Here is a 27,465-nt window from a genome sequence, read left to right on the forward strand (position 1 = left end):
ACTGTTAACTTCCACATCTACGTGATCGCATTCGTTTATTTATTTACTCAATGACTCCAAAAATACTTCCAAGTGCCTACCCTGTGCGAGATACTTTGCTAGGCACTGGGAATTCAGAGAGAGAATCTGTACTATTCTGTGCCCTCCGGTTGCTTCCAATCAAGAGAGGAAGAAAGATAAGCTGTAATGCCGTATGAGCACCATAATAATGGTCTGCAAAACATATGGTCGGATAAGGTTTATGGAACTGTGTGTTCCTTTAGTCAGTGTTTAATCCAATCATTATTATTGGAAAATAGCAGTATTTTATGTCAGCACACATGCAGTATAACATAGAAGAATAAAATGTCTTTTCAAACTACCTAATAAGTCAGGATGCAGTTTTTGATTTTGATATGAATTTTTTACTCCCGTGGCCATGATAAATGCAGTTTATCAAGAAATTTCTATGTCCTTTCTCAAAACACATAAGGATATAGACATATCTTTAAAATATAGATACTTCAGTTGTTTCCCAACACAAATTCAGTTTAGCAACAATACTTATTTCCAGTTTATTTTCTTTTTTAGCTCATCATTTTAATTAAATTTAGTTTTCCTTCAATCTTTTAGCCTCATTAGTAAGTGTTACTTTTCAGGAATCTAAAAAATGGTATCTTTCTTTTTTTTTTTTTTAAAGATTTTATTTATTTATTTGACAGACAGAGATCACAAGTAGGCAGAGAAGCAAGCAGAGAGAGAGGGGGAAGCAGGCTTTCCAGTGAGCAGAGAGCCCAATGCGGGGCTCGATTCCAGGACCCTGGGATCATGGCCTGAGCGGAAGGCAGAGACTTTAACCCACTGAGCCACCCAGGCGCCCCTAAAGGATGGTATCTTTAAATGATTTTTTAAGAACCTCCCTGCTAATAATCATGACCCTTACACACAGTGGATATTCTATTTCTATGTAATTAGAAGGACCAAACATGAAGTTTTTAAGCAGCCAAAACTCCTCAGTAGATTATAGAACTTTTATCCATAGGTCCTTTAAAATTAGACCCATGGCTTAAAACCAAGTAATATAGATTAGGGGGGTTGGTAGTTTGGTCAAAATATTACCTACTGAAAAATATAAATGACAGCATTTTGCTTGCAATCCCAAAGTAAGGTTTTGCATATCCGTTTTGAATAACTTTAGTGAAGTTAAGTGATTTGAAATTGAATGCAGTGGGGTAAGCTGGTGAGACAGCTCAAAGCTACGGCAGGTCAAGGAAATCATGGAAGTGGAGTCATCCCCGATTTCAATACATTTCATTGTAGAAACGCCAGCACCATTGGACTCTGAGCGTGGCTGCATCTTGTTATATGTATAGAAGTTTTAAAATCAATTTGATTTTCGCTGGTATGATTCTCTAGTGTACTTAATATGCTATGGACGGATTTCTGAGGATAGTAAGAAGCAGTTACACTTCTCATGAATATATAGCGAATGAGGCACTCTGATTTATTATTCCATTCAATCTTAGAACATGCTTATGATTTAAAAAAAAAAAAAAGGAAAAGAAGAAGAAAAATTCTAAGGAGTACAACTGGTAGATCTCAGTTTTAATTCTCTCACTAGGTGACTTTAGGTAAATGCTTTAACAGCTTTGTGCCTCTGTTTATTCACCTGTAAAATTCGATGAAACCTCCCACCTCTGAATTACTACAGACATTTTTATGAACAATGAATTTTGAGGTTTTTCAATGTTTGTATTCAAAATTAAATTATCTCCATGTTTCAGATATCAGTTTCCTTATATTTATTTTTTTAAAAATCTCCCTTCTTCCTCATGATTTTTTAAAAATTTATGTGACATGTAAGGAGATAGAGGACAGTGAAAAATTCTCCAGACCCCTCCCAAAAAAACAAAAAACAAAAAACATGTATTAAAAGCACAGGTTTTAAAATTCCAGAAAATTCTAAGTAAATCCAAGATGCACTAATTCAAGAAGAGAGGTGTATACAAACTTGCAATAAATTTTTATTGTGAATTTTAAAGTTGTAACTCTTAGTTTGCTATCATTTCCCTGGCATTAACCTTGTTCTTACTCCTGTTTTTCGCAAATGGAGTTAATATTTAGTTCATACTGTAGCATACCTTCTCCAGTAGTATTGATTTTCTTTTCTCTTCTGTTCTCTGACCTCAATGAAGTGCCAAACATCACAGGGGAAGAATTTAATGTAGAATTTTTTTTTTTAAGATTTTATTTATTTATTTATTTGTCAGAGAGAGCACAAGCAGGCAGAGAGGCGGGCAGAGGCAGAGGGAGAAGCAGGCTCCCCGTTGAGCAAGGAGCCCAACATGGGACTCCATCCCAGGTCCCTGGGATCATGACCTGAGCTGAAGGCAGTGGCTTAACAGACTGAGCCACCCAGGCATCCCTAATGTAGAATTTAACACCAAGAAATTAGCAGAAGTCTGTGTCCTACTGATAGAGGAGAAAATTATTTAACCTCGTTTTCTGTGTTATTGATTTTTTTAATGCCATAATGCAAGTTTTCTTAAAAACTTCTCAAAACTGTATGTTGCGTGGCATTTTGGTGATCGTTAAATGCACCAGTTAGGCTAACTGCAGATGAACTTTGACCCCATCTGCGTTGTACCTCTAAGATCGGGTTGTTGGAGAAAGAGAAAGTAAAAAGCCCAGGAAATTGAAATTAAACCCATTTCTAAAATTAAGTTTAATGATTAGAAAGTAGTGTTTATTTGGGAGTTAAACCTGTATAAAGGCAGTTCCATTGCATAGAAGGCCAGGCCCTGGGCTGAGGCCCTTGAGAAACGAAGAGCAGACCCTCCTGCCCAGCCCCAAGGGTGTGACTTCGCAGGTGCAAACCGTAGTCTCTGCAACCGCAGCTGGTCTTCCAGGCTCCGCTTGCTGGCCAGAGTACCTAGGGCAGCACAGGACACCCTGCACACCGCCCCCACCCAGCCCCCGGCCAGCTCCAGAAACATCTGGATGTTTGACTGAAATCTCCACTCTTCATCCAAATGTTAGGGAACACACGTGTCTTAGGTAGAGGCTTAGCCCCAAAACAAAATAGTTTCCTTGGCTCAATTTATTCTTCAGTATACAATTGAATGACACCATTTTTTCCACTGGGAGCATTTTCTCCAAAAGTGTTGTCAACAACGTCCAGTCCGGTCCGGGTCCCTAAGGAACATAGAAGCCCTTTTAGTGCTAAGCAGCTTGCTAGCCCCTGGGCAGCGGCCTGGGGCACTGCCTCTGAATGCTAGTTTCCGGCTCCAGGGAGTAGAACCCCCAGGGAAGGAAGGAAAGGAGAGAGAAGGTATTTCCACAGAAGGGATGGGTGGATGTCAACATTTTAACCTTTCATCCAGACGTCAGGCATTACATATTGTACCCTGCATAATTAGCAAACCCTATACACATGCAGGGTGCAGTATTGGAATGATCTTGTTTATTGAATTCAAGTTTAGCCTGAGAAGAGCAATTTATCAATTGAATCAGCTTTTTGCCCTGTCCCATGACCACCAACTGAACAGGTCATCTGACCTACTCGTTTGGCTCTTAAAATTAAATAAGCTCTGAAAACACAAGGTATTTTTGCCCTTGGAGGTCACGGCAGACATAAACATTGATATTTTCATATCTTGGTTAAAATTCAGTGCTATGAATTTAGCTCCGAAAGGAATTTTCGAAATGTCAGAAAGGGACAAAAAGACAAACATCACAAACTTTCCCAGTGAACTGAAAATATCAAGTGTGCCTTCAACTATCCGAACGGATCAGAATGTGCTTTGTCATTCATAGGGATGAGTTCCTGCTTTAAAACCCCTTATGACAATTGAGGATTGAAAGGAGCATTGCTTTGTATTTCTTTCGCAAACCAGATTGAATTAAATTAAGAACAAACAGTATTTGTGCTCCTCCCTAAGGTATAGGTGATAGGGTTACCTCCTGGGCAAGGTGCTTCTGCCCTCAGAACACAGATTTTCTAGCTGGGGAGGACTAGCCTTGCCAAGTCGAAACCCCACAACATCGGGTGGTTGAATGAAGACTGTAAGCATTTGGAAAGTCAGCAGGGAGAGGAATGGATCGACAACACTTGCAGAAGTTGGGAAAGGCTTTATGGAAGTGCAGGGACCTGGGTGGCATTCTCGTTATGGACGGGGCACCTTGGGAAGGACAAAAACATAAGTCAGAGCCAGTGGATATGAGGAATGAAGGCCCAACTAGAGGAAAGGGTTTGTGCTTGCTGGTAGAGAAAGGCGACTTGACTCAGCTTAATGGAACAAGGTTGTTGGAGAACCTGGATGCACCAGGGGAGGAATTTCGAATGGATTATGCGATGTAGACCCTGGGAAGCCATTGCATGGTTCTTGAGCAGAGGTGTGCCATGATATTTAAGAGAAAGTAATTACCCTCGCGCCTTGAAAGGTGGTGCTAAAGAATCTGTTGCCTGTTTGGGGTTGTTCCTATCCCCACCCCACCTTGGGTATTCCATTTTCATCCTCATTGGCTTTTCACTGCTCATGTCTGCTTTGGTGTGGCATAGTCTCACATCCACCCTTCTGGCACTTCTAGTTTTCGTTTCTCTTTTTTTTTTAAGATTTTATTTATTTATTTGAAAGAGAGAGATCACAAGTAGGCAGAGTCAGGCAGAGAGAGGGTGGGAAGCAGGCTCCCCGCTGAGCAGGGAGCTGGATGAGAGGCTCAATCCCAGGACCCTGAGATCATGACCTGAGCTGAAGGCAGAGGCTTAACCCACTGAGCCACCCAGGCGCCCCGCACTTCTAGTTTCTGATGGTTTTGTGAGGGCAGAACAAAGGTGGGGTGGAAATTTCACCTGGAATGTGGGACCACCTGGTGCTGAGGATCCTGGAGAGACCACAGGAGCAGGAACCCTGTGGTCCCAGGCTCTGTGGCCTCCAGAGCACTCGGTAGGTTTTCCCCAGTGCCACACTGTGCTGCTCCTGTGTTCAAGGCAGGCAGAATTCATGAGAAGTGGTGAAGGTCATGGCCAACTGGCTCCATGAACGTGTGCTTTTAGAGTCCTGGTGTACACATGTCCCCGAGCAACAGCTTCCAGTCACATCAGTCCAATGTATCCATTTTATGCCCTTATCATCCATAACTCCCCAACTTTAAGCCACCCTACTCTTTTCTTTGACAGTCTGACTTAAGATATATTTAAGCCTGGCCTCTAGAAAAGATGTTCCTTCCATATTATAATTTTCCCTCTTATAACTCTACACAATTAAGATATCTCCCTGCCTTTTTGTAACCTTTTTCCCCATAAGGAGAAATAGAGTGAGAAAGAAAGTAAGCTTTTTAATTTCTCGATTGTCTTCAAACACACTCATTAATTTTGGAAAAGTAAAATGCATTTAACCTAATGGAATATTTATAAAAATTGGAAGCTCATTGTCAAGTAAATCTCATTTATTTAATCTAGTATTAGGCTGCCTTTTTTTTTTTTTTTTTAAACCAGATGGAAAACATTAGCAGTAATAGTGAACAAACATATCCAGGCTCCCAGAGGTCATTTTTAACCACCATTAACAATCTGGTTTCACAGATTAGTAATATACAAAAGGCAACGGTCCAGTAAAAGATACAGAAAAGCATCTGTGCTCCTTATTTACCTAACATTTAACCATTTTAAAAAACCCTTTATAAGTGAGACGTTTGAATCTTCCAAGTTCCAAATTGGCAGGTTTTACTGAGAAGTTGCCACAAAGTATCTATTTGAGATTAGACACCGATGTAAATTATTAATAAAAGCTCCACAAAGCCGATGAAGAGAAAAACTTATTATCTATAGATTTGCTTGTGGTTCAAAGTAGTTCCCATGCACTAGCCATGTGTTTAATGGTTTCACACCTATGTCAACCTCTTCGCTGTGAAGTAGAAAAGAAACAAATGTTTATGTTTCATAGTTCAAATTTTAAATTTAATTATCCAACTGAAATGTAACACAAGTTAAACAATGCACAAAATACACCAATGAATCAAGAAGGTCTATAAATGTGATTAGGACGTGGCTTCCAGAGTTGCCTATTCAGAAACGGACGGTCTCATTTAATGTCCTTTCGAGTGGATTTCGGTGGAAGGGTGGTAAACTTTCCCTCTGCCCGGCAGATGGTTGCAGACATAGACGCATGCTTGTTTCTTCTCTTGCTCAGACTCAACATTGTATGTGAGTATGAAACAGCTATGCATCTAAGTGAAGTAAAACTGCCCATAATATGCATTTATTTTCATCTCAAAATGCCATTATTCTTGGTTTATGTATTCATGATTTATTATCAAACTTCATGTTACTCTTCTTTCAGTTTCTAGGAATCAGAGTGAAATGTATATTTTAAATGCTTCACAGATATTTTCTTTATTCTACATGGAGACGAAAGCCAAGATTTGAATGCTCAAAACTTATAGAGAGAGATCGTGTCCAAGACGAAAGTGAGAATGAGGTTGTACAGATATGATCTAGATAGTAGAGAAAAGGCCTGTCATTAAGGAACTGAGGGATACCTAAGATATTATTGTCATAATGATGGGAAGAGAGGGGGAAGCATCTTTTTATCACTATGCACATATGCAGGAATATTTGCATATATGTATGTTCACATATATGTATACACACACACACACACATATATATGTATTCACTCATTCCTGCAAATGCTTACTCCCAGAGGTTGTCAGGTAGAATGAAGAATCCCCATTTATAATATCACATTAAAAATTTTCTTGACTGTCCTTGATTGTGTAGGCCACTGCTTTGTGCAGAAATTCTATTTCCCTCTTTGTAGGAATTTTTACCTTGATAGTGAAGTCTCCCAGTATTCCTCCCAGTGCCTAGGGCCATTATATTCTATTTCTTGCTGAGGAAGGGAAATGAATGAATGGTGAGGAGAGAATTGAAATGATGCATTCTGGCTTATGCTATAATTTAGAATATATGACCTCATGGGGTTCCTTTCGGTAACAACTGAAAACACTTTATTGAATACCTATGATGTGTTCAGCATTCTGCTAAACACTGGCCATGCAGAAAACACAGTGTCCCTGTCCTCAAGTAGCGCACAGCCTGGGGTGTGTGGAAAGCGAATAAGCAGACAGCACCACGGGTACAAAGGAAGGAGCTAACCCAGGGGATCCAGGAAGGGGGAATCCATGAAACCCAAGAGCACCTTGGTCTGTCCTCTTGCACATGAAAATGGCAAGCTTAATTATATACATGGGTTTTTGCAGATAGAAGGTTGAAGTTGGAAAAACAAATTCTGGTTACCTAAATGATCGGATACCTTTAGTTTATTTATGTCTTCTAGGTTACATTTGACTCAATGTATGACTGTACATAAAGCCATTTTCTTAGCTTGCTGTCGTTCTAGTTAGCACAAGAACAAAATAGGGAAGAACAGCACCGGGCCTTTATCCACAGTCTAGTTTTCATTGGTTGAAAACCAAGTCCTTCCGAAACTATCATCCAGGATGTGACTATTACAAAATAGCAACTTATTTCAAATACACCTCTGTTTTAGGCTAATTAAAAAAAAAAAAGCTATCAATTTTTAGGAAAACTCCAGGCTTATACATTCTCTCCTAAGGAGAACAAAAGCCTTCTCCTGTTTCTTTCTCACTGCCCCCAAGCTGTGATGACCCAGGAAGGCAGGAGATTTCTGCTTCCACAGCCTGGACGGTCTGCAGTTGCTGCTAGGGGCCCTCACGAAGGAGAGGAACTCTGATCAAAATTCTTCTGGAGGGGCGCCTGGGTGGCTCAGTGGGTTAAGCCGCTGCCTTCGGCTCAGGTCATGATCTCAGGGTCCTGGGATCGAGTCCCGCATCAGGCTCTCTGCTCAGCGGGGAACCTGCTTCCTCCTCTCTCTCTGCCTGCCTCTCTGCCTACTTGTGATCTCTGTCTGTCAAATAAATAAATAAAATCTTAAAAAAAAAAAAAAATTCTTCTGGAGACAGATCCGTTAACAGTTCAACCTCCTCTTTTGCCCATGGAGCAAGCACCTGCGTTATAGAGGGTGGAGAGCAGTGGGGGTGGGGGCTGCCACTTCAGGCTAGGCAGACTGCGTGTCCCCGCCCCCCCTCTCCCCCGCAGCTCTCACCGTACTTCAGGGGAATCACACAAGAGTAAATGAGGACAGCGTTTGGTTCTGAGAACTCCCGCTTTCAAGTTCTATTAACCGAGCTCCTTCGTAGATATTAAAAGAAAACATGGGGCACCTGGGTGGCTCAATGGGTCAAAGCCTCTGCCTTCTGCTCAGGTCATGATCCCAGGGTCCTGGGATAGAGCCCCACGTCGGGCTCTCTGCTCTGCAGGGAGCCTGCTTCCTCCTCTCTCTCTCTCTCTGCCTGCCTCTCTGCCTACTTGTGATCTTTGTCTGTCAAATAAATAAAATCTTAAAAAAAAAAAAAAAAAAAAAGAGGGGCACCTGTGTGGCTCAGTCGGTCGCGTGTCCAACTCCTGGTTTTGGTTCAGGTCGGGATCTCGGGGTTGTGAGATCGAGCCTGGCGTGCAGCTCGGCGCTCAGCATAGAATCTGCTTGGGTTTCTCTCCCTCCCCCTCGTGCTCTCCCTAAAATAAATAAATAAAATATTTTTTTTTTAAAGAAAATGAAAAAGAAAACTTCCAGAAAATAGATTACACAAAACCAATATTTTTTTCTTCTTTTTTTAAAAGGTGAACACACGCAAGAGACAAATTCACCTCATTCACTCAAGAAGGATGTTGAAAATATGGGGAAAGGTAAGGAAGAGTTTTAATTCTGTAGAACTTCTCTTAGTTTCAAAAGACCATGGAGATAATAGGAGGATATTTTCGTTCTACGCCATACTTTAAGCTTGACAAGCAACATATGAATAATATATGGACCATTGGGTGGATATAATTGAGATTAATGCATACATATCAATCAATACATGACACTGTAATATAATACTTTAAAATAATATATTACATTGATTTATATTCATGGATTTCTGCACAAAATCTATCCTATGTCTATGCAACACTTTTTAAACTGGTAAAATATTTCGTCTTATAATAATAAATTGCCATATATAACAGTTCTCTGGAGAGTTATTTGTAAAGATTAGTAAAATGACTCTTCTGTTTTTCTTTATTAGAAGAACTTCAGAAGGTTTTATTTGAACAAATAGATTTACGGAGACGACTAGAACAAGAATTCCAAGTGTTAAAAGGAAATACGTCTTTCCCAGTATTCAGTAAGAAATCACTTTTATTTTATTGCATTATGATACCTGATGACTTTCCTATTATTAGGCTTAAAAATTGTCTCTTAAGTATGAAGTGCTTATGTAAAATGCCATGGGGCCTTCCCGTGGCCTCTGTCTAAATGTTCAGAAATTTTAGTCTGTTATATATGCTTTGATTCAGCTCACCAAAAAAATTTCTTATGAGAACATTTTGGTATTTATTGTGTCAATATATGTGTATCTGTGTGTATGTATTATGTGTATTTAAAATATGTAGGCAAATATATCATTAAATACGTAGATGTATTTAAATACTCTGATATTTTTAGATTATATATCTATATAGATAGAATTTTGTGTTTATATATAAACAAAAGAATTACTCAGGTATTTTTATTCTCCAAGGTAGAAAAAACAAAGGAACAATTAATTTTTATTCTTGGATATAGCTGGAGAAATTTCTGGTGCTTGAAATGTGTATAAATATGAAGATTTAAAATGTAACAATTCAGTACACATGTATTTCTTTTATTGGCTGAGATTAGTATAATTTAGCAGTTTTGGATTCTCCATATTTAATGTTAAAATTCCATTCCAAATTTGGTGGCAGATATGGTAGCGTAAAAACAGTTGGTTCTATTCCCAGACTCCTAGAATTTAGTGCTTGGTGTCCACATTTCTAAAATTCACCAGCCTTGGGCTGGGTCACATTTGGACAAAGACGTCACAGTGGTGTATTTTGAAACTTTTTGGAGTGTCCTTTGGTCCTGTTCTTTTTCTTCACTCCAGAGAAAGGATAGTGGGAAAGAAATCAGTATGTAAACCTATGCTTTGAATTCTATAAATTTAATATTAGTTTTTTCTGGGACCCATTTTAAAAATGTCAGCGTGCCCCTTGTTATGGATCTGGGAACCACAAAACTCACATTGGCAATTCCTGTGTGAGGGCCACAGACCAGCATCTGGGAGATTTTTCTGTGCTTGTGACAATTTTAATAATAGAAGCATGGAGGTCTGCATTCACCAGGGCTTCTCCAATGTCAGCACAACTAAAAGAGGTGCCTTCTCGGGTGGAGGCTTTGAAGAGGACTGGGTTCCTGGCACATCTCAAACTGAGTTCCACTGAACACTTAGCAGGGATGGAAACAGGATGCATTGATGGAAGAGTGCTCTGACCACAAGGAACAGTGGGGTCTGCCAAATTTGTGATCTCTCGGTACCCACAGGGGAGGCTCACTGTTCACAGAGCTTCAGGCTTTGGAATTTCGAGACTGCCTGCTGAGGCCTCCAGTAAGATGGAAGTGTGGAGAATGGCCTGTAGCTTGTAATAGTGTGTTAGTGTGTAATAGTGTAATAGTGTGACATTGTGACTTCGAGGAAAAGAGAAAGAAACATTTAGAAAATACCTCTGAAATCTTACAAACCAAGGGCTTTCAAAGGATCCACGATTCTCTCATTTCTAAAACAGTATTTTAACACCCAGTTCTTTGCAGCAATGAGCAGACATTGAATTATTTGTTTCCTGTAAGCTGATGTTTACCTCATTGTTGAATTTGCAAGTCCTTGTGTTTAAGTCCAGCAGAGTGGGCCAAAGTTCCAATGAACCACTAAAATACCCACCTAACTTCCTGTAAAGTCAGCGTATCCATAATTTATCCCCTTGATAAAACCTAATTAATCATTTCAAGGAATTAAGTAATTTATAAGGATTGGTACATTTTCCTTCTTAATTGCCCTGCCATACAGTAGGTATAGGTTTCTGTTAAAATATCATGGTACAACCGGCCCGTTTTGATTCAGACCTTTCATTCATCCTTTTGCATTAAAGCTAATCCTCTGTGATTACCACATACATGATACACTTTAATTAAAGAACAACAACAAATTTTTCCTGTTTTTTATCTGCAGCATACACCACTGACCAAGGAAGTGGCATGTGTGTGCCCAAGTTTGAATAATGCATGGTTTAGGCATACCACAAAGAGGCAGTTAATTTCACACCAATGAAAATAGCAAATGTGCATTACATGCTTGTTAACTAAACGTGAGAGGCCATGAGGCGGGCAGACAGATTGAGATCTGCTCAGACGGAGAGGGGAAAACGGAACTTTGTGAAGCCACATCAGAGGGAAGCGTAGAGGAATCCTGGCCAGAGTTTCGCAAAGCCATTTACTAGGAAGGGAACTCTCAGTCATGACACGTAAAGCGTGGTTTAGTTAGAACCCTGTGGACCTCGGCTAAGTTATCACATGTGAGGATTAGGACCCCAGACCTGAGTTCACTCTGGGGCTCTGCCACTTCCTGGTTTTGGGACCTTGGAAACCGTCAAATGGGCCAGATAATTCCTGTCTCGTTAGAGGGCGCAAGGGATAAATGAGAGGAACTGTGCATAGCCCAGCCCTAGAGATGGGCTTGGTACTGTCAGCTAGGATGGTGGTGGTAAAGATGTAGGAGGAGGGAGAGGAGGTTATTAGCACTGAGCTCTAAAAAAAACATTTCTAAAATACGTTCAAATTTCTGAATTTTTCTTAGCCTTCTTGTTGTGGTTCTTAGGGCTAATAAGGACCACAAGAATGAATTGTAGGCATAGAGACAGTAAAGGTAAACATCAGAAGGATGGAGGAAGAGAAAGATGAGGAAGAGGGTTGGGGGGAGGAGGAAGAAGGGAGGAGGAAGAGGAGGAGAAAGCAAGTCTCCATACTTGGGAGCAGAAGTTTGGAGGAGAAAGAACAAGCAAGTGTCTCTCCTTGCTGTATATCTGGAAGTCATTCTTGCCACCAAAATCATTCAGTCCCTCTTCTCTAACAACTATGTCACTTCTTCCTCCCTTCTCTCCCAGAGCCCTATACTTTCCTTTCTTATGGCATCCATTCCTTGGCTGTAGTTTTCATCCATTTTACTCTCTTGCCACTAGCCACCGGTACCAACTCAGCCCTGAACTGGGGACCTGCCAGAGTTGCTGGAGGAGGCAACCAGTGGAGAAGGCCCTCTTTACTGCAACAGAGTATCCTGGGTCCTCTCCTATCTTCCCCAGTCCAGCCCTTTCTGCCCACTGCCATTGGGCCAGTCTTGCCAGAGCTCTACTTCTGGCTCCAACCCTTCTACCCAAGAAGCTATAGTGATCCCCTACTGTTGATCATGTTGTATCTAATTTAACTCCTGATTGATTCTCAAAACTTTCTATAATTGGCCTGCCATGCCTTTCTGATCTTACCTCCTTACTGATCTCCTGTTATCCTACAGATCACTCTCTCCCTTTGCTTTCCACCTCTGCAGACTGTTTCTGTAGTCCGGAATGCCTCCCCTCATCTAACTGTTCCTAATCATCTGGGACACAGTTCAAGCCACCACCTCTAGGAAGCCTCCTTGCTTTTACAGTAGGCACTCCTTCCTGATGTCCTGCTATGTTCATATCTAACTCCACAGGTGTTTGTGCTGATTCCTCTCTGATTGTTTTGCACCTGCTACTCTCCTCTATCCCACGGCATTGTCCATAGGTTCAGGAAAGGGTGTTCTGTTGCTGCCTGCATGGCACCTGCTTTATTGTGGAAACGGGACATGCTCTCAGTACGTGACTGGTATCCATTCTGGTGTTCTGTTCAAAGAGATTAAAACCAACAATGAAGAATGAGATTGGCAAACTGAAAACAGTTGTATACAGGAAATTAGTGAGGACTCATAAGTTGAGTCCTTGGATTTGCATGTGACAAATTCATGGCACTTGAGAGAACTGATGGAAAGGCCAGTCAGTTATGACAGGGAAAGCCCAGTGACTGGAGCTTCGAGAAATACTTCCTTGGTAGATTTTTACTATGTCATCATTTTAGATTCTTATAAAGAGCTACTCTTCCATGTTACTGTTAAGGTTACTTTTATTAAAAACAAACTATATTTCATCTACTTGAATATGGTTGTCCCATCTTTCACCTCTGGCTGTTACTGCAATCATTCTACGTTGAGTCATTTCCTCTCTCTCTCTCTTTTTCTTTTTTTTTTTTTGCATCATCCTCCAGAGAGGGGACAGTGGGGAATTCTAAAACACAGTGTGGATGAAAAGGTCCAACAGTTGTCAAAAGTAGTGATAACAAAATGAACACAATGTAAACAAAGAAAATGCTAAAGCCTATTCCTTGATGAGTGGAATCTAGTGGGTAGACCAGATGTACCATACGGATTTTCTTCTTTTTGGTCCTGGGAATGTAGGTTGCATAGTTTTTATTGCTGTTTGTAAACACTGTGCTTTCAAACTGTCCCTGTTTGCAGAGCACAGTGCTTGCTATTATGTTGTCTGGCACAACCTCCTTTTATACAATTGTTTTCTAGAAATAGTTGGGTTTTAAGTGAGTCTCATTAGAGAAACTGGCTTAATGATTTTTTTTCCTCTCCACTTAAATTGTGCCTTCATCAACCTTTAAAACATAATAGAAATTTTAGGGGTTTTTTTCCCATTTGCCAATTAATAATATTTATATCTCAAAACTTATACACATGCCTGTTGTAGGAAACTGTAAACATACAGAAATACAAAGAAAAGGAAAGAGAAATCACCCATAATCTTGTCACCTGGAGATAACCAATGGTAACATTTTGGAGTTTCAGCTTTTTAAATGCATATTCAATCATTTTTTAAAAAACGAAATGAAATATTATATACCCCATTTTTTTACCCTCCTGTTTTTCACTTAACTATGAGCCTCTTTGCATTACTACTTAATCATTCCATAATGGGAAGCCTATAACTCCCATTCCCCTTCCCCCATTTTGCCCATCCTCTCATCCCCTTTTCCTCTGGCAACTGGTAGTTCATTTTCTGTATTTATAGGTCTGATTCTTCTTTTTGTTTTACTCATTTGTTTTTTAGAATCCACATATGAGTGAAATCATATGGTATTTGTCTTTCTCTGACTTATTTCACTTAGCATATAGTATGCTTTGGGTCTGTCCATGTTGTACCAAATGGAGAAAGAAAGAAAGGAAGAATTTTTTTTTAAACCTTCATCCTTTTAATGGCTGTATAATATTCCATTGTGTTTTTCTATATCACATCTTCTTTATCTGTTTATCTATTAATGGACCCTTAGGTTGCTTTTGTATATTGACTATTGTACATAATGTTGCAGTAAACATAGAGGTACATATATCTTTTCAAATAAGTGTTTTTGTTTTCTTTGGGTAAATACCCAGTAGTGGAATTATTGGATCATATGATATTTCTATTTTTAATTTTTTGAGGAACCTCCATACTATTTCCTACACTGGCTGCACTGCTTTACATTTCCATGAACAGTACACAAAGATTCTTTTATCTCTACATCCTCACCAACATTGATTGTTTCTTGTGTTTTTCGTTTTACCCATTCTGAGAGGGGTAAGGTATAACCACATCTCATGGTTTTGCATTTCTCTGATGATGAGTGATACTTAGAATTTTTTTCATGTGTCTGTTGTCCATCTGGATATCTCACTTGGGAAAAAAATGTCTATTTAGGTAAGAATTTTCTCCCATTCAGTATGTTGCCTTTTGGTTTTGTAGACAGTTTCCTTCACTGTGCAAAAGCTTTTTATTTTGATGTAGTCCCAATAGTTTATTTTTGCTTTTGTTTCCTTTGCCTGAGGAGACATATCTAGAAAAATATTTCTATGGCTGATGTCAGAGAAATTACTGCTTGTGCTCTCTTATTTAGGATTTTTTATGGTTTTTTATGGGGTCTCACATTTAGGTCTTTAATCCATCTTGAGTTTATAAATATACTTTTATGTTAGACATTAAAGTCATCAAAGTTTTAGATGGTGGACATTACTGGAACTAAATTGTTTTGTGTATCTATAATGATTCCCCTACAATAAACTCTTGAAAGGATTGCTGTGTTTAAGACTAGGAACTTCTTATAGCTCTTGGTATGTAATTTCTAGTTGCTTTGCAGAAAGATTGTACTAACTTACACTTCCATTCTTGGAACACCACATCTCACTTTTTCTTTTAATCTCTTCCAACTTAAGGAAAAATGGTAGCTTGTATTGTTTCCTTTCAACATTAGGGACATTGAGGACTTTCCATGTCTACTTTCCAGCTGTAGGTTTTGTAAATGCCCATTATATTCTCTTGTCATATTTCTTTTAATGTGTTGTTCTTACTGATTGCTATGGACACTTTATATACTAATATATGAAGTCTTTGTCATATCACAAATATTCTTTTGTTTATATCAATGACCTTTAGATGTTGGCCATGATCTTTTGTGTGTTGAGGGTTCAGTTTGTTTGTAGTTTATTGTCATACTAAAGTTTTAAATTTTTGTCCAATCAAATCTATCAATTTTTTCCTTTTTTGGTTTTTCTGTCTTTGATATCCGTTCCTACCCAATTTTTATAAAAATAGTCACCATTTTTCTAATACTTTAATGGCTTTATTTTTTAAAAATTTTACCTTAATGAACTATTTTAAATGTACAATCATAGACAAATATGCATGAATTAAGTAAGGACTGAGTATCATCATTCCAGTCTGCACTGGAATCCCAGAGAGGTGCCGCATTCAGGTTTGGTGGGTGATGGGGTGCAGGGGTTTCCTCTACCCCTTTTGCTGCAACCAACTGAGCCACTTGCTCTTCCTTATGCCTCTTGCCATGTCTTTGTTTAAAATACTGTTCTCTACATCTCTGCTCAAGCATTTCTAGCCCCTTAACTCCCCCTTGACCCTTGCATTGTGCCATGTACTTACCCCTATTATAATACCTCTCATATCAAATTCAGAGGTGAGACCAGGGAATGGGTCTTTTAAAAAAATATATAAAAGGCAAAACTATGGAGACAATGAATGATCAATGGTTGCCAGGGGTTGATGAAGGAGAGGTGTGAATAGGCAAAGCACAGAGGATTTAGGGCAGTGAAAATACTCGTATTTTCTCTGATATTATACTGGTAGATATTCTGATATTATAATGGTGAATATATGCAATTGTATATTTGTTTAAATCCATAGAATACACAATACCAGCAATGAACCCTAAGGTAAACTAAGGACTTTGATGATTATGTGTCACTGTAGGTTCATCCATTGTAACAAATGTCCTACTCTGGTAGGGATTGTTGGTAATGAGGGAGGACATGCAGGTGTGGGGGCAGGGGATATATGGGAAATCTCTGTACCTTCCTCTTAATTTTGTTGTAAACCTAAAACTGCTCAAAAAAAAACCCCATATATATATAGATAGATATATAGATATATAGATATACACACACACACATATATACGTATATATGTATATATATACACACATATGTAATATATATTTATATATATAGTTTATATATAAACTAATATATAATAAACTAATTAATCAACTAATTTTAAATTAGTTTATATTTAATTAAATTTATTAATATTTAATAATGTTATTTAATAATATTTATATTTATATATAAATATTATTAATAAATAACATTTAATAAGAATGTCATTGTTAATTAATATAAATTTTAAATATTATTTATTTAATATTAATTAAATTTAATTAACTAATTTTAAAGACAGGCTTAAGGTTGGGGAAGGAATTCAAATAGTATAGAAAGGTAGAAGTAAAAAAAATAAAATAAAAAGGACTTTTTAACTTCTAAGTATCCATCATCTCAGGAGTAGTAAAGGATTTATTTTCTTGAAAGCACTGGGAAGACATCACAGATTTTTCAGCAGGAGAAGGAAAGGGATTTGCGGAGGGAGGGACCAGGGGCCAACTGGTCAGTTGGGAAGCTGTGGCAAAAGGAGTTGAGTATGGAGGCAGTCCGGGAAGGAGTCACACCACGGGCTGTAGAAGTGAAAGGAAGAGCTGAGGAAAAATGTGACAAAGTTTCTGGTTTTTCCCAAGTACTGCCCTGACTATCCACCATGGAGTCAATAGGAGATTGTGTGAGGTTCTCATGTAAAGCAGAAAATGCCAAAGCTAGCCAGCCCCCCTCCCTTTTTTTTTGGTGGGTCCGTACTTTTAGAAAAGATCACCTGGAGAGGTTGCAATGGAAATTCATTTCGCAATAAAAATGATAGATAATCTCCTGCAAAGATAGTTTGCAGGAGAATGTCTCTTAAAGCTCCCCCCTTCTCAGATGGAGGCAAGGTCTGTAGGAGCTCTCTTGGCCCATGAAGGACCACATAATAAAGCTGATGCAAAGGAAGGGAGAGTTCACAGGCTGGAGAGTCAGAGTATGTTTATCAGCTTCTTGGGAGTGCAGTGAGGCAGGCCAGGGTAACAGATCCTCATCTTATCACCCAGGAGGCATGGCAAGAATTCATAAGGGTCCACATTTCCTAAGACAGTGAAAGCTCTCTACCTGTGACCTGTTCAAATGGGCAGAGGTAGAGAACATGACTGTATCAGACGTTCGTGACTGTTTTTGTTTTTTTTTTTTAAGATTTATGTATGTATTTGACAGAGAGCGCATGTGCCCAAGGAGGGGGAGGGGCAAAGGGAGAGGGAAAAGTAAGCTCCCCACTGAGCATTGAGCCCAAGGACTTGGGGCTTGTAGGGCTCAAATCCAGGACCCTGGGATCATGACCTGAGCAGAAGACAGACGCTTAACTGACTGAGCCACCCAGGTGACCTGAGTCGTAATTATATGCGGGGGGACCATCTATCTAGATGGCTATGGGTTGCTGTGAACTATGAGATACAGACCTTACTATCTCAAAATTTGCTGCCTGTTCTGATTATGGAGCCTTGTAGCCTTCCCTTCCAACAGCCACATTATTTACTTAAAAAAAAAAAAAAAGACACTCCTTTTTAAAAATATCAAAAAGGGAAAAGGGCTTCTCTGGGACCATCAGTAATATTTTTACTAAAAATACTAAAAGAAGATTGTGCAACTCTAATTAATGTCTTTCTCTATTTGTTTCTCCTACCAGATAATTTTCAAGATCAGATGAAAAGGGAACTCGCCTACCGAGAAGAAATGGTGCAACAGTTACAAATTGTAAGATGATTTCTACTTAAAAAATGTATGCCCCTTCATGGGTTTGTTTTCAGAGCATCCAATTTTCTGAAACTGTTTGCGTTTTTGCCGTGAAACTCTTTGGTCCACCTACCACTTACCTCTCAGCTGGTTTTGATGCTAATTACCCCAAGATTTACTTAGACACAGGATAAACAGATGTGTCAGTGCGTTTCCTCGAAATGTAACTACCTACCATGTGTTAATAGACAGATGTGTAAATTGTCTCCGTGGGTAAACCAGAGGTACCTGCCTTGGCTCCCACTGTGCAAACGTGTGAACACAGTGCTGGGATGCACTAGAAGCTCAGTGAAGGGCAATTGTCTTCTCTCTTTCTCTCCTTTTGTTACCCAGACCTAAGCCAGGCCCTCCGCTGCCAATAAACTTGGGATAAATACACTTAATCCATTAAATTCGCTTGAAGGGTGATGAAAAGAAGTAATAATTTCCAAATGAAGTGTGTTATTCACCCTCTCCTAATCATGTTGAAAAGTGGATGCAGAGATGTATTTATGTGGAATCAGGAAAGCAGGAAGGTGCCTGGCCAATACATGTAGTGGGGCATTTTCTTGCCTTTTTAAGGTTTTTTTCATTGTGAATTCACTGCCCTTCCTCCCCATGCAAATATATCGGGTATTAATCGTTAGTGCTTTTAAAACAATATCCCATGCTCTCATGTACATGAGTACAATGGGGAAAATAATTTCTGTTCCAGATTTGTAAGGTATTTTTAGTCACTTGGATAAAGACATACGCAGGTCCTTGGTGGTATTCCCCGCGTGACTATTGTAATTTGAGTGGCTTGATGTTTTTGAACTGGTCCGTGTTGCCCTTGTCTTGTTAAGCGTGTATCTATGCATACCTGCCTGTCTTGTCTAGAGAGCCAGATAGCTAGCTCTCTATAGGGGTAACTCGAGGAAGATAGGTATTAATGTTTTCTTTCTGCATCAGAGCAATCATGCTCGTGTTATTGGAGATTGCTGGGAGTCATTTTTAAGAAAGCCTTGGAGCTCATGAGGTTTTCCCCCATTCTGGGAGGTCCATTAAACACTTCCGCTGATTTTCATTGGTCTCAAGTACTGGGTTAACATTCTCTGTTCTGAAAGCCATTTTAATGTAAGATGCCTTTTAAACAGGACCTTTCATCTTGTGTTGCTTTTGTTTGTATTAGTTTTGTTTGCACCTGAAGTCATAGGAGGGGGTGGAGTGTAGAAGGATTCTTCTTCATTGTTTGATAACTAAGCCCCCAAAGAGGTTAAAAAGAAAATGTATCTACATTCTTAGCTTTTGATACCTAGGTAATAAGAGCTGTTAATTACTTGCTGTGAATGTGCTTATTGTTTTCTTTGTCCAAAGGACAAATTTATTTTTTTATTAAGATTTTATTTATTTGTTTAACAGAGAGAGATCACAACTAGGCAGAGAGGCAGGGAGGCGGGCGGCGGGGGTGGGGGGAGCAGGTTCCCTGCTGAGCAGAGAACCTGATGCAGGGCTCTATCCCAGAACCCTGAGATCATGACCTGAGCCAAGGGCAGAGGCTTAATCCACTGAGCCACCCAGGTTCCCCCAAATTTATTTTTTAGTATTTTATTTTTAAGTATCTTTACACCCAGTGGAGGGCTCAAACTCACAACCCTGAGATCAAGAATCACATCCTGGACCAACCTAGCCAGCCAGGCACGCCAATCCAAAGAAAGAATTTAAATATAGATTTGGAGATCAGGATGTAAAATTTTAAGACCTTATTGATTTTATGTATCACTTTTAGGCTCTTAAAACAAAAATCGAGACACATGCAACCAAAAATTTGTGATTTCCTGGGCGGGGAGTCGAATATGGCAACACGGGCTTTAGGAAAAGGGGACTAAGTATTTATTTCAGTGCCCTTGTTTAAGGTCAGTTGTGTAACTTTAATGTCTTAATTCTCTTTGACATTCAATTGCTTTAGTGAAAGAGAAAATGATACTGCATCGATGTAATAAGCAGGCAGTATTAATAGAAGAAAAAAATGTCTTTTGAGGTAGTTGGTACCTGGAAGATATAAACTGGTATTACTAAACATTTTTATTACACTGTATCACAAAATATTTTATCATCATATATTCATTTATCTAGACAAGTGTTATTGATTCAGATTTCTATGGATAGTAAATGGTTCCTGGTCACAAATTAAATTCTTTGGGAGAAGCTAGAATTATTTCCCCTAGCCCTGTAGTTACCATATAATTTCTGAAATGCACAAAAGCACATGCAGGCTGACAACAAGAAAACAGGTGAAATAGACATGATTTGTCCCTTCTGCTTCTTCTCTTGTGTTTTCTGCTGTAAGACCAAGAGGGTCTTCATCTTGCCTCCAGTAACTAGCATTGGTGTCTAGCATCAAATGCCTACCAATAAACATCTGCTACATGAATCTTCACCCAGGGATGACCCTGACTCAACTTTGATACTCTTATAGGATGGCCCTCTTAATTCTTCTCCAGATTCCCTGGCTTGCTCCTGATTTCCTCGAATTTTCTTTTGTGCTAAGAAACTATTGCTAAAATGACTAAGGAAAGCCATCTCAGTGAATTATGGGACGCACTATCCTTAGTACCCCCAGACACAAGCTGGAAGGTCTGCAAACTTCAGTTCAAGACTAATCCCATATAGTCCATTAAGTGTCAGTTTTTCAACCAAAGGAACTCATTGTAAGGTCTCACCTAGCACCCCGATGCGGATGTAGTAAGGCACAAGTACGTAATCAATGTGAAATGCCCATGGATGTCATCCGAAGCTCTGAGAGCATGAGGAATCAATTTCATGGCACACCCCTTCCCAAAGCAGAACCTCTAATAGTAGGGATTTCAAGTTCTGGTGGCTAAACAGATTTTTGTGCAAGGAGAACCTGTGTTCACCTTATACTGTCTGCTTTGGAATTGAGACAGCAAACTCAAGGTTGCCTGAATGGAAATTTATGAAATCCTTTATTCAGCTTGTTTTATTTGCTGAAGTACTTAGAGGGTAATAGAAAGTCTACCTCAAGATCTTCAAGAAGTTGCTAGGTATCACAATTATTCACTTTCTCAATATTTTTAGTTGCATGATCTAATTCATTAGTAAATATGGTTACATGTTTTGCTTCCTAGAAATAGGGCAATTCACTCAGAATTATTCGATTGTATTATATTTAAATTATTTTTTATTTAAGGTTTACGGAACATGTATTATAAAAGAGTCATTTGCCTACAGAATAGGCATTTTTTTTCTTTAAGTGAAATAAAAACCTCTCCCATCCTGCAGTCATGAAGAATTCAAATATATTAAAGCCATCATATTTTATAACAATTCCCATAGACCCACAATGCATTTATCCTATGCTGTTACACAGTGTTCTTATTCAAAAGATTATATCGAAAGCATCTTGGGTATCATTGCTATAGAAAGAAAACTTATGAATTTCTTTGGCTTCTGCATTTTTAGATTCTCTGCTGACTGTCATTTCTGCCCCACTGCTTCCTTTTTTAGTTTGTTAAATGCAAAGTAGTGATGACTATACAAATAATTGACGGTCTTTGTACACTTATAAATGAATGTGCTTTTCTCTCAATGTGAGATTTAAAGCATATGCAGTTTATTTAACACTTATACATGGGCAACGAGCTAACTTTTTTTTTAATAGCTTAAAATTAGAGTTTATATATAGTACTTCACACAGTTTGTGTTAAAATCTTCCACCTCTGCCCTGGGTTATCAAATGCTTACAATGTTTTCTTTGCTAAGCCAGAGTTATTTATACAAGCAAAGAAATATATTCCTCTCACTATGAACCATATGCAAAAGTTTTAAAATTTAGCAAGGTCATGAAAATGTTAGTGGGTAGTATAGCACAGAGTGAAAAATTTCTCATTCACAGGGCGATTATGATTCTCAGAAAACTTGGTTCAATTTTGAAAACAAAACCCATTACCCTGTACAATCAAGAAGGTGGTAAAGAAGCTAGATGCAATGTTATATATCAACGATATCTAAATTTTTTAAAATTAAAAAAAGAAGCTGAAGACATTTTACTCCATGTATAACCTTTTGATTAAGTTTTTTTCAAGGACTGAAATATGATTTACACATTATGATGCCTTGATAATTTTTTTTTCATTGCTAATTTGGCAAGAGTGTTTTTCAAGCAAGTGCATCTGTGTAGCAGCAATAGTATAGGTTTGTCGAAGACATACTCTTCTTTAGTCCTAATTCTTGCAGGACATTGTGAAACTGCAAAAGAGAGCCTGTGATAAATAGCTCCATTCAGACTGACAGCCTTCGAACTTGCTGGATTGCTACTAAGAGGCGTGTCGATGGAGAAGACATGCTAGTCTCCAAGTGCCCTCTGCTGTTTCCCCAGAACGCTGCAGTCTCACACGGCCCGCAGAAGCTGGTCTCAAAGTTCTTCATTAAAAGCCTCAATTAAAATAACACTCAATCAATAGATTTAGTACTAATGTTTCGTTCGCTGTGGACTTGTAAAAAAGCAATTTACAGCTTCCCGTTGGTGGGAGCACAGTGCTTCCTCGCAGGGAAAAGAGCAAGGTCTTTATTGTTGCTGGAGGGGCCCTCCCTCTTTGACAAGGATGCAACTCCTCGGCCATAGTGACTCTCCTTGGAGATTCTCCAGGATTCATTAGGATGGGAACCTACTCAGACTTCTATCATCTCCACCCAGAGAGTTTTTAAAGTGTGGTCTATGACACTTCTTTTTTTTTTTTAAAGGTGGATACAACAATTACTGCTTGGCACTATGTTTTTAGGAAAGAATCCTGAAGCCCCTATGGTTTTGCCTTTGTGGCTAAACATGCAGGAAAAGAAGGTCCCTGCAAGTCAGAGGACTTGATGCTGCTTTAACGTCCTCCAGCAGCAGACAGACTTTGTCTACAGTGGGTCCTTTTCCCGTTACTGATCAATTGCCAGGCATCTTGACAAGGCAATCACGGATCCCTAGTGGTTCCCTAGTTAAGCGGCCCTTTCCTCGCTCTCCTTTTGACATGTTAACCCACCTGAATGTCTGAGGTCAGGTTAATTCTTTCTTGATACAAACTAGGAAGTTATCCATTTGTACTTTTAATAGACTAGCATCAGCTAGGTAATTAATTTAGAACTTAAATAACTTTGAGGGATTTTTTTGTTGTTGTCCATGCCAAGCTTGGTGATTTTTAAGCTGGTCAAAATGAAAAGAAAGATTTTGTATGTTCTAGGACCGGATATTTACATGGAGTAATTAGCTCAAATGGAGCCTCTACAGACAGGCCTGAGCTTCCAAGTTGAGGAGTGTTTGCCTAGGTCTCTGTGAATCCACTATTGCATCTCAAGGAACCCGAAGAACTGTCATTTATAGGAGGCACGATTACTTGATGTACCATAAGAAAAGAAATTTCCAACTATTATTCTAAGATATTGTCAATTATAAAACATCAAATTTCAGAGATGTTAAAATGGGGGGGAATGTATTTTAGGATCAAGGAAAGAGGGTAATTTCTATGAACAGTCAAGCCATGTGCTAATATAGTCTTTATCATTCATGGTTTAGGATTTAGCATTAAAAGGAAAAATGAAACAAGATGCAACCAGAGAGGGAAACAAACCATAAGAGACTCTTAATCTCAGGAAACAAACTGAGGGTTGCTGGGGGTAGCAGGGGAGGGATGCGGTGGCTGGGTGACAGACATTGGGGAGGGTGTAGGCTATGGTGAGTGCTGTGAATTTTGTAAGACTGATGAATCATAGAACTGTACCCCTGAAACTAATAATACATTATATATTAATTTTAAAAATGAATAAAAGGAGGGAAATTCTAAAAAAAAAAAAAACATGGTTTTTAGCTTACAACCTTAAGCTTTTTGATCTTTGTTTTCATTTGGTTTTTATTTCATTCTGTTTTAATGACATGAATGCAATGATGTTTGAGTGGGGGTGATTCTTCAGATTTAAATTCCCTTCTGGAGAATCGGGGCTCAAATGTGGAAATGTCCTTTTTTCCCCACCAAGTCCTTTTTTCTTTTCCTTCTCAGTTTCCCACCTTAATGAAATGCTACAGTGTTGTTTCTGGAGGGGAAAGAAAATAGAAAGAAAAAGCAAGAAAGGGAGAGAGAGAGGAAGAGTGGGTGGGTGAGAGGGAGGGAGGAAGGAAGGAAGGAAGGAAGGAAGGAAGGAACAGGGCATTCTGACATAGATCTGAAAGCAGTGCCCTTCGGGCACTTTTCTTTGGGTTAGAATGAGTAGTTTATTGGCTTTGATGAGAGAGCCCAAGGTGATGTTAAGTTGTGTGGTGCCTGGGATGGAACAGACGCTTTCCAAATCGTTGTGGCACTGAATCTTGGGGTCAAGGACTTTCTCTAAATGTGAGTGTGGCAGAAATACAGTGTATAGGTAATTCCTCATACCCTGAGATTTACATCATTTCTACGCCTTATCCTAAATAATGGAATTCCATTCAAGGCTTCGTTATATCACGCATCTGAAGAGAGAGGTGATCCATGTGTTTTGGGGCATCACAGCACTCACTGTGATGGAAAATGTGTGTCTCTGTGATTAGCAGGTGTAGCATGACCTAGAGTGAGAAGAAGAGGTAACCAGAAGAGGTCCCTATGTCACTGTTCTTATCATAGTTATCCAGTTCCATCTCAGCTCACGTCCTAAAATGTGAGATTGGGACTCTGAACTTTTTATGGCTCTAATGAATGAATCATTAATTTATTACTGTTGTCTGTGGCCTTTATCAGATAGGTGCCTATCAGACGTATCCATGTTGTGTTTGTCTATCAAAATAGTGAGATGATTTTGTTAGTCTTTTTTTTTTTTTTTGTCATTAAAACACCTGATTCAACTGGCTGGTTATTAGGACAAAATAATCCAGCTAATCTTAGACACTCGCATCATCGTAGACTCATAGTTCCTTCCCATTAGAAAAAGCTCATATTTGTGGATATTTATGGAGGGTGGATCAGGAGAACAAAACACAAATATGCTGGAAATGTGGAGGACATGTATGTATCAGTATCCAAAAATGTTGCCTAATCAGATAAAAATAATTGCATTTCCCCTCACTGCTTTCACATAACAGCCATACTTCATGTTACATCCTAGGAGGCTGGATATTCAGTTCTTTAAATGTAAAGTAGGTTCTAATCTTTAGAGTCCTGAGTTTAGCCTTATCATGAAGAAGATAAGTCACATAATGATAGAATACCTTAACTGGATATGAATAAAGGTGAATCCAATTAAAACATGTGGTCCAATTTCAGCCATTTGAATCTTCTAATGAAAAGCAACATATCAAACGAGATAGGCTTTCCTTCAAAGTCCCAGCACTGAAAAGTGCTTTCCAAGTTTATACAGGTAGCATCCTCAGGGGTCATATTTTCCACTCAGTGCAATTATTTCTGATGCTTCTTGGGAGTTACTGGGAAATTAACCAGAGTAATAATTCGTGTTTAGTTACTTCATCTTGTTTGTGATTTATAATGACAGCATATTTTGTCACTGTAATTAAATGAAAGATAGCACGCAACTAGTTTGTAATCACATCCTTGTCCCTTTACTTGGGACATATATTATAACATCAGAAGCTCGTTTTCATACCTAAATAAAAAATAGTAAGACCATATTATTAAGTACACACTGAAAACAATTCTGAAAATGAAATGTCATATACTGCCTCAGAGACTAGCTCTAGCAAGAGTCTGATGTGATCTCCAGTTCTGTCCTTGATATGCTTTTTATCAGGACTTAGGAATTTCTATAATCTGGAAGCTCCACAATTTGATGATCGGATAGAGACCTTTTCTCCTTGGGAGGGGCTGGGGGGAATTCACCTGCATTCAAGTTGTTAGGCATGATGAAGGGTCTCCATGTGTATCCGTCTTTAAATTTAGATTATCTGGATAGTTTTGCTTATTTTTATCTTACAGATCCCCTATGCAGCAAGCTTGATCAGGAAAGAAAAGCTTGGTGCCCATCTCAGCAAAAGCTAAAAGGTAAGCTTACCAGACGAAAGAGATTTTCTTGAACTTGGAATTTTTATTGCTCAGCCATGTTCTTTAGTTGGTGTATTCGAAATAGCTCAAGAGATTAGTAACTTTGCATCCTGTGTTTCAGCCAATATACAGATGAACTTTGTTATGCCCAGGCATGGGACTTCCTAAGTAAGTGGCCATATACATTTTATAGATTCTTTGGAAAATTACTAAAAACTAAGGAAATTCTATACTCCTCTGCAGAAGCAATCTTCCTTCTGTTTTGAGGTTGTCTCTTCTCTGGTTCTCCCCGACACCCAGATTACTGCCCATCTACACAAAAGTGGCGTGTCAGCGACCACAGTTACTGTGTCTCCTCTTCCTCTGAGGTCTCCTATGCCTCCAGTATTCTTCCCAAAATCTGGCTTCCAGGGAGCTACTGATGGACGGTGTTGTGATCATTTGCAGGCAATGCGGACCTTTGAGAACTTCCTCTGTAGGAAGAGTTATTCATTCTTTCCATAAACCACTCTGGGCTCCTAAGGCAAGGAAGACAGTAAAAATTCAATAACTATAGTCAGAACAGACCTAAACATTTTAAAAGCAACTTTTTGATTATGTAGAAGACATATATAATTGTTAGAATCTAAGGGATACAAAAACCATGGCTTGTTGGTTCTGTAACAATACATTAGGATGACCTAACAACTGGAATTGCTAAATCAGGGGAAAACTCAGATGTCAGAGGGAGCATTTGTAAGTGCTTGTGGCCAACTAGGATTACAGTCATTTATCAGTTTGACCTGTTCTCATCAGAATCATTCTTCCCAGGCCTTCCCTCTGGAACATGTTTTGAACTTAATAGAATGTGTTGGCAAAAAGAATTCTGAACAACACAGGCTTGTGGTTCCCTTTCTTTCTTTCATGTCTCTCTCTGTATATCACAAGTCTCCTCTGTCTTTGTGCAAATGAAAATCCCACCTCTCGTCATCATCTTTTTTAGTGATAATCTTCAGCATTTATCTTAAATAGTGATAATTATGTCCCCCACATTTCATCCAAGATGATCTCTCAGTCAAATGCTCTCCCTTAATTTTACACACAAGGTACTGAGGTATGGAGAAGAGAGTCATGATATTTTCGGTGCATGTTGCAAAGCTAGGAAGAGATCCTAGGGCTCCTGACCTTAGATTCAGTGCCAGCTTTTTCCTCATGTACACACTTCCTGTCCTCTGTGGGCAGTTGTTTCTGCAAGAGAGACAGTCAAGTAACAAGTCCTTGT

General features: G+C 39.0%; 1 protein-coding gene across 1 annotated transcript in view; it reads left to right on the plus strand.

The window, feature by feature from the left end:
- The window catches only part of SKOR2 (SKI family transcriptional corepressor 2), a 34,034-nt gene extending 7,833 nt beyond the window's left edge, over positions 1–26,201 (plus strand). The window contains exons 4-7 of the mRNA XM_044240987.1: positions 8,684–8,749; positions 9,130–9,228; positions 18,116–18,183; positions 26,139–26,201. Coding sequence (XP_044096922.1) covers positions 8,684–8,749; positions 9,130–9,228; positions 18,116–18,183; positions 26,139–26,201 — 296 coding nt within the window. The remainder of the gene's footprint in view (positions 1–8,683; positions 8,750–9,129; positions 9,229–18,115; positions 18,184–26,138) is intronic.
- Positions 26,202–27,465: the final 1,264 nt, after the last annotated feature.

Source organism: Neovison vison, chromosome 3 (genome assembly GCF_020171115.1).
Source record: "Neovison vison isolate M4711 chromosome 3, ASM_NN_V1, whole genome shotgun sequence".
In the NCBI taxonomy this organism is placed as follows: Eukaryota; Metazoa; Chordata; class Mammalia; order Carnivora; family Mustelidae; genus Neogale; species Neogale vison.